This window comes from Olea europaea, unplaced genomic scaffold (assembly GCF_002742605.1).
Source record: "Olea europaea var. sylvestris unplaced genomic scaffold, O_europaea_v1 scaffold1709, whole genome shotgun sequence".
Classification (NCBI taxonomy): Eukaryota; Viridiplantae; Streptophyta; class Magnoliopsida; order Lamiales; family Oleaceae; genus Olea; species Olea europaea.
The window spans coordinates 14,148-24,768 of NW_019234781.1; the positions used below are offsets into that span (position 1 = coordinate 14,148).

The window sequence follows — 10,621 nt, forward strand, 5'->3', positions numbered from 1 at the left end:
GTTTGGAGGCTCCTACATCAGTTTCGGGACTTCGGCCATTTCACACAATACTTCCACTTTAGGGTTTCAGCTATCTTCAACTAGCTCCAGCATCATGGCTTCGGTTCATGGGCCTCGACATATGGACCTCGGTTACGTCCACAAACCTCGGTAAAAAGGCGCCTTGGCTAGAGAACTTCGGCCATTGCCCACCTCGACAATCAATATATGCCACCTCGACTGGAGTGCCACGTGGTTCAGCCTGAGTGGACCATTGGCCCAGGTGGATTGGCCAAGTATGACAACACGCAACAATTTGATTAATTCATTGGAATGGATAATTATCTTTTTGTGTATTGAGTTTAATTGGGTTGTGTCTAATATGGATATATATTCTTAATTGTGATGTGTTTAGTTTTAAATTGAGTCGGATAACATTTAAATTTATTTTTTTTCAAATTTTTTTGATAAATTGTTTAGGGGTTTGAAACGATTTATTAAATTGAAACTTAAACCAAACCTTGGATTCAAAATCAAATTATTGACGGATGCAAGTGGACTTGAACCAACAATTTGATTTTACGGTTTAACTATTTAAACCACTCAATTTTCAAATTCTCCTCAATTTCTCAGGTCAACGATACTTCAAGCGACCAGGTGAAAGATTCGCAAGATCATTGAAAATAATTTCTGAATTCTTGGGATTGTTTCTCTTTAATCTTCAGAAATCTCAAATATAACCAATGGGTCGGAAACCGAATGACTCTGAGCCGACTCGTTGGGCCTCTTGGATCCTGCTTTTGATCGGTTTGGTCTCTTGTTCTATGGTCTACATGTTCGTATCATCAGTTTTTAAGCCATCAGCACCAGGAAATGATTCAGATGTTGAATCATTAGCACTGGCCGAGTCCTATGAAAATGGTGAGAAGTGGGTTAACGGCGTAGAGAGTGGTGGGTTGTGTTGTAAAGGGATTGAGAATTTGGAGCTTTGGGGGCCTGCTGTGAAATGGGGCACGGATTTCAAATTCACTTCGTCTGATGAATGTTGTAAAGCTTGTAAAGCCATGTGTACTGGAAATGATGGGCCTTGTCTTTGTGATACCTGGGTTTTTTGTGGCAATAAGCAGGCTTGTGGGAACAAATTCGGTGAGGTTGGTTGAAATTTCTTTTATCTATCTTTAATTTCTGTCTATAATCTTTTATGTACCTGATGGGTAAATGATAGATATGGCTATGTATCAAATGATTCATGTTCTTTACATGTTCGTGCTGGTTGCAGAATTGGGAAAAAAATGATGTATAATATATTTAGTGTTGAAGAAATTATAATTATATGAGAAAACAAAAGTAATTATAGTTGAAAACAAAACACGTAGATAGTTAGTGTAAGACTTTGAGGTCTTACTCTCGTGAAGTAGATTCAAGTTCTCTTTGACTTGAACAATCAAGAAGCTGGTTTAGTAGAAATCTCGTGACCTTCCCTGCAAGATTGATTAGCCGACTGAAATGTTATGTATTTGAAATTAATTAGCATTGAGCTCAAAGCTCTGCGCTAATAATACCTTCTTTCTTTTTCTTTCCTACCAATAACAAACTCATAGCAAGGAAATATGAGATTTTTTACATGTTTGTGCATTATTGCCTGTATGTTTGTACAAAGGACATGGTAGTAGAAGTAATATAGTGGTGGTAAGAATTTGTAGACGTTGATCTTCTCCTAATCATTGAACCCTTAAATTATCATTAACACTATCACTAACTCTGTCATTAACAGAACCCTCTTTTTTTTTTTTTTTTTTTTTTTTTTTAAGTGTTGGTTGAAAAAACAGAAGGATTTACTGGCCCCTGAAAAGCAGGAAGCAGGAGACAAAGTCATGTGGACTTCTGGTCTTGTCTTTGGAAGAGGAGAGGTATATAACACTGAATTTTCGTGATTCTTTTTCTTACCATTTTCTAAGATGCAACCATTAATTATTTGTATCACTTTTACTTATACAGAGAAGAACTTTGGCACGGCGTAGCATTTGCTTTTATTATAATTAGACTGGCAGTCATTGTTTGGTTTTAGACTATGCTCATATCTGTCTCTGTATTAATAGTTGCTGCATTCTTTTGATTGTTACTCTCTCTTCCTCTCCTCGCACTCTTCTGCTTTTGATATTTTCCTTATAAACCATCAAAAGTTTAGTCTTTTATGATGCTGGCCTCTTGCGGATTATGTAAGTTTTCCTCATGAATTAACTTCTCATTTTCTCTTTTCTTGTTTAAGGGTATTATTGGATTAGAGACGGAACACGGTACACTTCACATCAAGGTATACATTCTTATCCTCTGAGTTAGTTGAACAGGTCTTAAAGTAACTTTCACGGTCGAATGATTAGAAAGACATATATGGTTACCTGAGCAGATTCATATCATTGATAATCATGGAGTGGTTTCTTGTACATCTGGGTCACGTCCCTCAAAGAAAGTTTCCAAACATGGAGGACACTCCCTTGTGGTTTGGAGGCTCCTACATCAGTTTCGGGACTTCGGCCATTTCACACAATACTTCCACTTTAGGGTTTCAGCTATCTTCAACTAGCTCCAGCATCATGGCTTCGGTTCATGGGCCTCGACATATGGACCTCGGTTACGTCCACAAACCTCGGTAAAAAGGCGCCTTGGCTAGAGAACTTCGGCCATTGCCCACCTCGACAATCAATATATGCCACCTCGACTGGAGTGCCACGTGGTTCAGCCTGAGTGGACCATTGGCCCAGGTGGATTGGCCAAGTATGACAACACGCAACAATTTGATTAATTCATTGGAATGGATAATTATCTTTTTGTGTATTGAGTTTAATTGGGTTGTGTCTAATATGGATATATATTCTTAATTGTGATGTGTTTAGTTTTAAATTGAGTCGGATAACATTTAAGTTTATTTTTTTTCAAATTTTTTTGATAAATTGTTTAGGGGTTTGAAACGATTTATTAAATTGAAACTTAAACCAAACCTTGGATTCAAAATCAAATTATTGACGGATGCAAGTGGACTTGAACCAACAATTTGATTTTACGGTTTAACTATTTAAACCACTCAATTTTCAAATTCTCCTCAATTTCTCAGGTCAACGATACTTCAAGCGACCAGGTGAAAGATTCGCAAGATCATTGAAAATAATTTCTGAATTCTTGGGATTGTTTCTCTTTAATCTTCAGAAATCTCAAATATAACCAATGGGTCGGAAACCGAATGACTCTGAGCCGACTCGTTGGGCCTCTTGGATCCTGCTTTTGATCGGTTTGGTCTCTTGTTCTATGGTCTACATGTTCGTATCATCAGTTTTTAAGCCATCAGCACCAGGAAATGATTCAGATGTTGAATCATTAGCACTGGCCGAGTCCTATGAAAATGGTGAGAAGTGGGTTAACGGCGTAGAGGGTGGTGGGTTGTGTTGTAAAGGGATTGAGAATTTGGAGCTTTGGGGGCCTGCTGTGAAATGGGGCACGGATTTCAAATTCACTTCGTCTGATGAATGTTGTAAAGCTTGTAAAGCCATGTGTACTGGAAATGATGGGCCTTGTCTTTGTGATACCTGGGTTTTTTGTGGCAATAAGCAGGCTTGTGGGAACAAATTCGGTGAGGTTGGTTGAAATTTCTTTTATCTATCTTTAATTTCTGTCTATAATCTTTTATGTACCTGATGGGTAAATGATAGATATGGCTATGTATCAAATGATTCATGTTCTTTACATGTTCGTGCTGGTTGCAGAATTGGGAAAAAAATGATGTATAATATATTTAGTGTTGAAGAAATTATAATTATATGAGAAAACAAAAGTAATTATAGTTGAAAACAAAACACGTAGATAGTTAGTGTAAGACTTTGAGGTCTTACTCTCGTGAAGTAGATTCAAGTTCTCTTTGACTTGAACAATCAAGAAGCTGGTTTAGTAGAAATCTCGTGACCTTCCCTGCAAGATTGATTAGCCGACTGAAATGTTATGTATTTGAAATTAATTAGCATTGAGCTCAAAGCTCTGCGCTAATAATACCTTCTTTCTTTTTCTTTCCTACCAATAACAAACTCATAGCAAGGAAATATGAGATTTTTTACATGTTTGTGCATTATTGCCTGTATGTTTGTACAAAGGACATGGTAGTAGAAGTAATATAGTGGTGGTAAGAATTTGTAGACGTTGATCTTCTCCTAATCATTGAACCCTTAAATTATCATTAACACTATCACTAACTCTGTCATTAACAGAACCCTCTTTTTTTTTTTTTTTTTTTTTTTTTTTAAGTGTTGGTTGAAAAAACAGAAGGATTTACTGGCCCCTGAAAAGCAGGAAGCAGGAGACAAAGTCATGTGGACTTCTGGTCTTGTCTTTGGAAGAGGAGAGGTATATAACACTGAATTTTCGTGATTCTTTTTCTTACCATTTTCTAAGATGCAACCATTAATTATTTGTATCACTTTTACTTATACAGAGAAGAACTTTGGCACGGCGTAGCATTTGCTTTTATTATAATTAGACTGGCAGTCATTGTTTGGTTTTAGACTATGCTCATATCTGTCTCTTTTTCTTTTTTTAAGTGTTGGTTGAAAAAACAGAAGGATTTACTGGCCCCTGAAAAGCAGGAAGCAGGAGACAAAGTCATGTGGACTTCTGGTCTTGTCTTTGGAAGAGGAGAGGTATATAACACTGAATTTTCGTGATTCTTTTTCTTACCATTTTCTAAGATGCAACCATTAATTATTTGTATCACTTTTACTTATACAGAGAAGAACTTTGGCACGGCGTAGCATTTGCTTTTATTATAATTAGACTGGCAGTCATTGTTTGGTTTTAGACTATGCTCATATCTGTCTCTGTATTAATAGTTGCTGCATTCTTTTGATTGTTACTCTCTCTTCCTCTCCTCGCACTCTTCTGCTTTTGATATTTTCCTTATAAACCATCAAAAGTTTAGTCTTTTATGATGCTGGCCTCTTGCGGATTATGTAAGTTTTCCTCATGAATTAACTTCTCATTTTCTCTTTTCTTGTTTAAGGGTATTATTGGATTAGAGACGGAACACGGTACACTTCACATCAAGGTATACATTCTTATCCTCTGAGTTAGTTGAACAGGTCTTAAAGTAACTTTCACGGTCGAATGATTAGAAAGACATATATGGTTACCTGAGCAGATTCATATCATTGATAATCATGGAGTGGTTTCTTGTACATCTGGGTCACGTCCCTCAAAGAAAGTTTCCAGTGGCTGCCGTTGCAATTTCCAATAACCTTTATAATCTTGTCTTTATGTGTAGGGATATTTAGAGCAACGATAAAAGTAAAAAATTAAATGATTATTATGGTAATCTCTAATAAGTTTTATAGTTTTGTAGCTATATGTAAGAGTAATTATAAACCTGCACGTGAAGACAAATTAACAGCATTTATGTAAGCATGCTGCATAGAGAGATTGCCGAACTATATGTAACTAGTTTTCTATTTCGGCCTTTATTGTTTTTTGCATCAAATGAGTGGTAAAAAAACTGTCATAATTCATAAATTTGTTACTAACTGATAAATAACGAATTATATTATAGAGTAATGCAAGGAAACTGCTTGAGGGTGTGCCGAAAAAGGTTGACAACTGTGACTCAAGAAACATGTCAACACATTACATTTTCTTGATCATAAAAACATTTTCGACTGCATTTTCTGAGACGATTTTCTGTTGTCTGACATACCAAAAATATATATGTGAATAGATGAACTAAACAATGTACATCATAATCATGCTTCTAACACTCTTTCAAATAAAATGACACTGGAAACTGCAATAGAAACTATTTTCATATTATTTTATCCAAAGCATTGTTTTGATCAACAGGTTAGAAAATGACTGAATTTACTTTCCAGAACTAATATCTATAAGAAATGAGAAATCTGTTGCGAAATATTCCTGAAAGGTTCTCAAGTTCCGACAACAAATCTATTGATCATCAGAAGCAAAATGTGTTCTCAATAAAACACCAGTGAAGAAAAAGGAAGAGTTGAGTGAGAGAAGAAGAACCTCGAAAGATAGAGGAAGAAATAGTGAAGTTTCGTACAGTAAGAGTATGTTTGGTGTGTACTGGACATGACCAACGATATAATTGACTAGATTTTAGAAGTACTATCCAATCAACCTTAGCAAACATGCCATAAAGTGAAGTAGAGAGGGAGAAAATGGGCAGAGTTCTTTTGGATGTCAATTGGAATGCTGATGTATTTATTATGGACTATTTTTTCACTGATGAACTGCGTAATCTTTGTGCAGCTTTTGCCCGATTGTTCTCCACTTTCAGTTAAATACATCCTAGAGTTGTTGGCATTACGCCATTGTGCAGGTTGCCATTTCTATCGTGCAGAAAGCCGGGGTCAATCTTGGGATGCACAAGGAAAACACATTAAAGATGTAAGAATTGAACTTTTTTATTCGTCTCGTGCATCCCTGATCATTGTATATGCACATGTAGTCTTGACTGGATTTTAGGAGTTTGTTCGGTTAATTAATCATTTTGATTTATATCACTTGCCTGATGATTATGTTTCATTTGTTGGAGTCATTTAGTGCCTTTATATACTACGATTCATAATTGAAGTAAAAATGTTACTAGTTTTGATATCAAGGAAGGGGTTACATTCAAATAAGCTCTTTCTTTATTCCAACTTTGACCATCAATTTTTTTTTTTTTTTTATTTTAAAACCTAATCATCTTGCTTATAAGTAAATTTTTTAAGTTTAGCACATATGCACTATGTGCTTGCATATGAATGGCATAGACATAGGAATCCATGAATTTTATAGTATTAGACTACTTTAGAGGGAACTAAAAGCGTGTGAAGAACCTAGATATTACACTTTATTCTTTTTATTCATCTTCTTTTTTACGTTTTTGGTTAAAGATTTATTTACCTTATTTCTTGTTTCTATGTTTTCGTTTGCATTCTTGTTTTATGTTTCAAAGCTGAACGCCCCAAAATTTTTCTCTAAATAAAAAAAAAAAGAAAAAAGAAAAAAAGAAAAATAGTATTCTCTATACAAGTAACTGTTAATGTCTGATACAAGTTGCAGTCTTCTATTTATTTTTTGAGTGTTGTTTGAATACATATGTGGGTGCAGATTTTACCACCCTTGCGTATACATTTTATATTATGATACAAAATCCTCAACTAGTGACTGGAATTAATATGTCCATACAGATTCTCATGTTCCGTCCCTCCTGTTTTATTTTCATCTTTTTCGTCAAATTACACGTATTAGATCTCCAACCGATGGCCTCTTTTATCTTATCAGGCTTCTTTCGGTCCACCATTTGCTATTGTTCAAGGAATTCTGGAAGCCCAAGGAATGATCTTCAATAAAATCCCGTCTGAGTACTGTCCAACCATAAGAAGAGGGTCGGTAGCATGGGTTGGCTCAGGTCCTGAATTCTTCATAAGCTTGGCAAATCACGAAGAATGGAAAAATTCGTATACGGTATTTGGTTTTGTACTTCCCGAAGACTTGATGATAGCTGAGAAAATTGCTCAACTTCCTACAAAATCAGATGTTTGGAACAACATTAACGTGTCTGTTTTAGAAAACCCTGTGCCCCTGAGGATTCAAAGATTGAAGACTAGTGTGTTGTAATCTAAACACTGCTTCTACTTTGGACCGTGCTACCTATACAAGTAAATTATATTGAAATTTTTTATTTGTACATAAAAATGTACATTATGGATTAAATAATATGATGTGGATGGAAAAGATTGAATGAAAAAGTTGATTGTATTTTAAAATGACCAATAGTCGAGTGTCATGTGACATTATGTAATTTATTATATAAATCTTGATGTATATATAGCAAGATCCGTTGTACGGGTAGCTTGAGAGATGCAAGCATCATCTGTAATGCTATTTGTACAGTTAACCACTTTTTATGTAATATTGCAGGTTTTGTTGCATTGTTTCTACCTTTTTTCCCAACTTTTCCTTTCATTACGCTGCTCAACATGGTTTACCCTGCCTTTTCGAATAATGTAGTGTAACATTGGATCTTTCAAGTTTTCGAGATATAAATATGCAAATGTATGAAGCATTATTACCCATTCGAGAAAAAAGTTTTAGGCAGTCTGGTGTGGCCAGAAAGTGGGTATCTAGACTCGTAGGTCCCTGTTCGGCCAATGGCTTACATGACTAGATGAGAAAGTATTGTATTTAATTCAAGTTCGTTATATGGCACCCGTTTGGTCCTTATTTTTTCAAATTAAAATGGGTGGAATAATATAATTTTTTTTTTTTTGAAAATGAGTGGTCGAAAAAAAAAAGTTTTCGATTTACGTACAATATTATTTTATGAATGATTGTCTGATTGAAAATAGAAAAAGAGATGAAATTTAATTTAACGAGAGCCAAACGGGAACATAGTTTTGACTAAGGCAAATTATTAATGCTTGATACACAATTATCTGAATTGATTTTGAACTGGTTATGAAACCATCTTTCAAACTTAAAAATATTATTTAGGGCATGTCTGCCTGTGATTCTTCATTGGATTATTAGTGAAAATGGAGCCGTTGAACCCAAACCGTGGGTCCCACCATAGAGATGGCCAGTCAACAATGACGGCTGATGTTGATATCCAACGGGCAAATAATCCATTTTTTGACATCCATAATTTCTACCAGACAGGGTTTTAATCTCCTGGCCGATCAATATACCCTTGTGTTGGCCAAGCTCGACCCATGTTTTGGTGGTTCTATGCGTACATAGAATATCGGTCGAGATCTAATTCACGTTACACAATAAAGCTCAATTAATGTGATCAATCTTCTTTTTCGAATTGAATCTTGAAGTTATCCGATGTAAACGTGTTTATGTAGTTAACATAACTGCACGAAGAACCCTCGAAATTTCACCCTTTAACTCGGTCTTATTTTAGATAAATTGTATAAAAAATTTGGACAAATGGGGTATTTCTATATATTCTCAAACACCAAGAGGTCCAGACGTAACTTTACATAAACATAAGGGATACAAAGTTAATTACAAAGGCAGTTATACTCAGTGTCCCTTCCAATTGTGCGGTTGAAGATAGCCCAAAAGATCACTATGCTCTGAACTGAACTAGGCTCTTCACTTTCCCTTTTCCTTTCACGACATAGCAATTTCAACAATGTCAATAGCGACGTTTTCATTGGCTCCTTCTACTCACCTCCCAACTCACTCTCCTCCGAAAACCCAGTTATTCTACAAGCCTGATTTTTCTCTGAGACCCTCCAAAAAGCTTCAGTATTTGGTACCCGTTTTTTCCAGTGCAGACGAGGGGTCTGGAGTAGCTGCTGCGATTACAGTGGAGGATGGGATACCCTCTGAAAGTCCTTTAAGTGCTGGGGATAATCTGGGTTCTAATGGGTCTCCGCCGCTCGCTGAAGCTCCGGAGCCGGCGAAGGCTGAGGTGGTGGAGACTGAGAATAAATTTCAGGACCCCAGATGGGTTGGAGGAACTTGGGACTTGAAGCAGTTTGCAAAAGATGGGAAGACGGATTGGGACGCTGTTATTGATGCTGGTGGCTTCTCAATCTTCTCTCTCTATGCTGCTTGTGTTATGCTTACATACATACATAGATACATACATAAATACATACATACATACATACATACATATAGACATATACATTTACAATCATATTGTTTCTGGTGTTAATAATGTGAGAGAATGATTTATGACATTTGGAAGCGGAGGGGATTAAGCAATTGTTTCCTACGTACTTAGAGCATCCCCAAGACACTATTTATAAAGAGCGTCTTATGCATCATAGAGAACATATATAGATTCAGAGAGTAAAAAATTTTATGCACCACAACAATGTTCTCTCTTTTGGCTCTTCATTTTGCTTTTCTCAAGAATATTTATTGATTTCTTTTCATATTGTATTTAACATAATTTTTCATATGTCAATGGCAAATCAATTTAAAAAGTTAAAATAGAGTCTCTTGGAGATTACTTTTAAGCATTAGCTCTTTAAAATAAAGAGCATTTTGTATTTACAGAGGCTCTTGGATATGTTCTTATATCTTGAAAAAGTGAAGGCAAAATGAAAAAAAAAAAAAAAAAGAATGTTTTCTCGATGATTAAGGGTTTGACTTTGTTAGATGATGAGATATTGTTCCCGTGCAATGAGTCGTGTTTTCTTGATGTTGTGATGAGCCTTTAGTGCGCTGTTGATATTGTTCTAAGTCTCTAGTTTTGTAACTACAGTGGATACTCAAAATTGTATTCCCATTGTTCACAGTGGAGATTTTATGGAAACTTAAGATTTGGTATTTTTTTGCATTGGAAAATGTTTTGAAATTTAAAAATTGATTGTGTTCATTATACCCGTTCATTCCAAACTTGGGATGGAATGGTGTTTTTCTCCTATCAATGAAATCGCAGTTTTTGCATAGAATTTGTTGGTACTATAAAGATGAAAAATGATATTATACCTGCTCTACGAGTTATTTTCTGCGTAGCTATCATTGGGTGGACCTCTCGAACATTTTAAAGCTCATGGTAATTGTTAAAAGCTAAGCTGTTCTGGGTTAGATGACCTCATTTTGAAACATATGTATTCTTCTGTAGTGTTTTCATGCA

At 35.6% G+C, this 10,621-nt stretch overlaps 3 protein-coding genes across 3 annotated transcripts; all 3 read left to right on the forward strand.

Annotated features, from left to right (window-relative positions):
• The first annotated feature begins 567 nt into the window (after nt 1-567).
• Nucleotides 568-1,139, forward strand: LOC111377705. Its single transcript, XM_023000836.1, has one exon. It carries the CDS (start codon nt 723-725, stop codon nt 1,137-1,139), a length of 417 nt encoding a protein of 138 aa, XP_022856604.1. The 5' UTR covers nt 568-722.
• Nucleotides 1,140-3,061: 1,922 nt separating this feature from the next.
• LOC111377694 lies at nt 3,062-7,877 on the forward strand. The gene is made up of 5 exons (XM_023000824.1): nt 3,062-3,609; nt 4,270-4,368; nt 5,021-5,065; nt 6,280-6,417; nt 7,300-7,877. Exons 1-5 carry the CDS (start codon nt 3,202-3,204, stop codon nt 7,633-7,635), a joined length of 1,026 nt encoding a protein of 341 aa, XP_022856592.1. The 5' UTR covers nt 3,062-3,201; the 3' UTR covers nt 7,636-7,877.
• A 1,172-nt stretch (nt 7,878-9,049) lies between these two features.
• Nucleotides 9,050-10,102, forward strand: LOC111377695 (light-harvesting complex-like protein 3 isotype 1, chloroplastic). Its single transcript, XM_023000825.1, has one exon. The coding sequence runs from the start codon at nt 9,161-9,163 to the stop codon at nt 9,689-9,691; it is 531 nt and encodes a 176-aa protein (XP_022856593.1). The 5' UTR covers nt 9,050-9,160; the 3' UTR covers nt 9,692-10,102.
• The last annotated feature ends 519 nt before the right edge of the window (nt 10,103-10,621 follow it).

Bases quoted from the DNA above. Each gene is read 5' to 3' on its own strand.
- LOC111377705 (XM_023000836.1), top strand. From the start codon at position 723: ATGGGTCGGAAACCGAATGACTCTGAGCCGACTCGTTGGGCCTCTTGG.
- LOC111377695 (XM_023000825.1), top strand. From the start codon at position 9,161: ATGTCAATAGCGACGTTTTCATTGGCTCCTTCTACTCACCTCCCAACT.
- LOC111377694 (XM_023000824.1), top strand. From the start codon at position 3,202: ATGGGTCGGAAACCGAATGACTCTGAGCCGACTCGTTGGGCCTCTTGG. The intron at 4,369-5,020 runs GTATATAACACT...TTCTTGTTTAAG, and splicing joins TTGTCTTTGGAAGAGGAGAG to GGTATTATTGGATTAGAGAC. The intron at 5,066-6,279 runs GTATACATTCTT...ATCTTTGTGCAG, and splicing joins ACGGTACACTTCACATCAAG to CTTTTGCCCGATTGTTCTCC.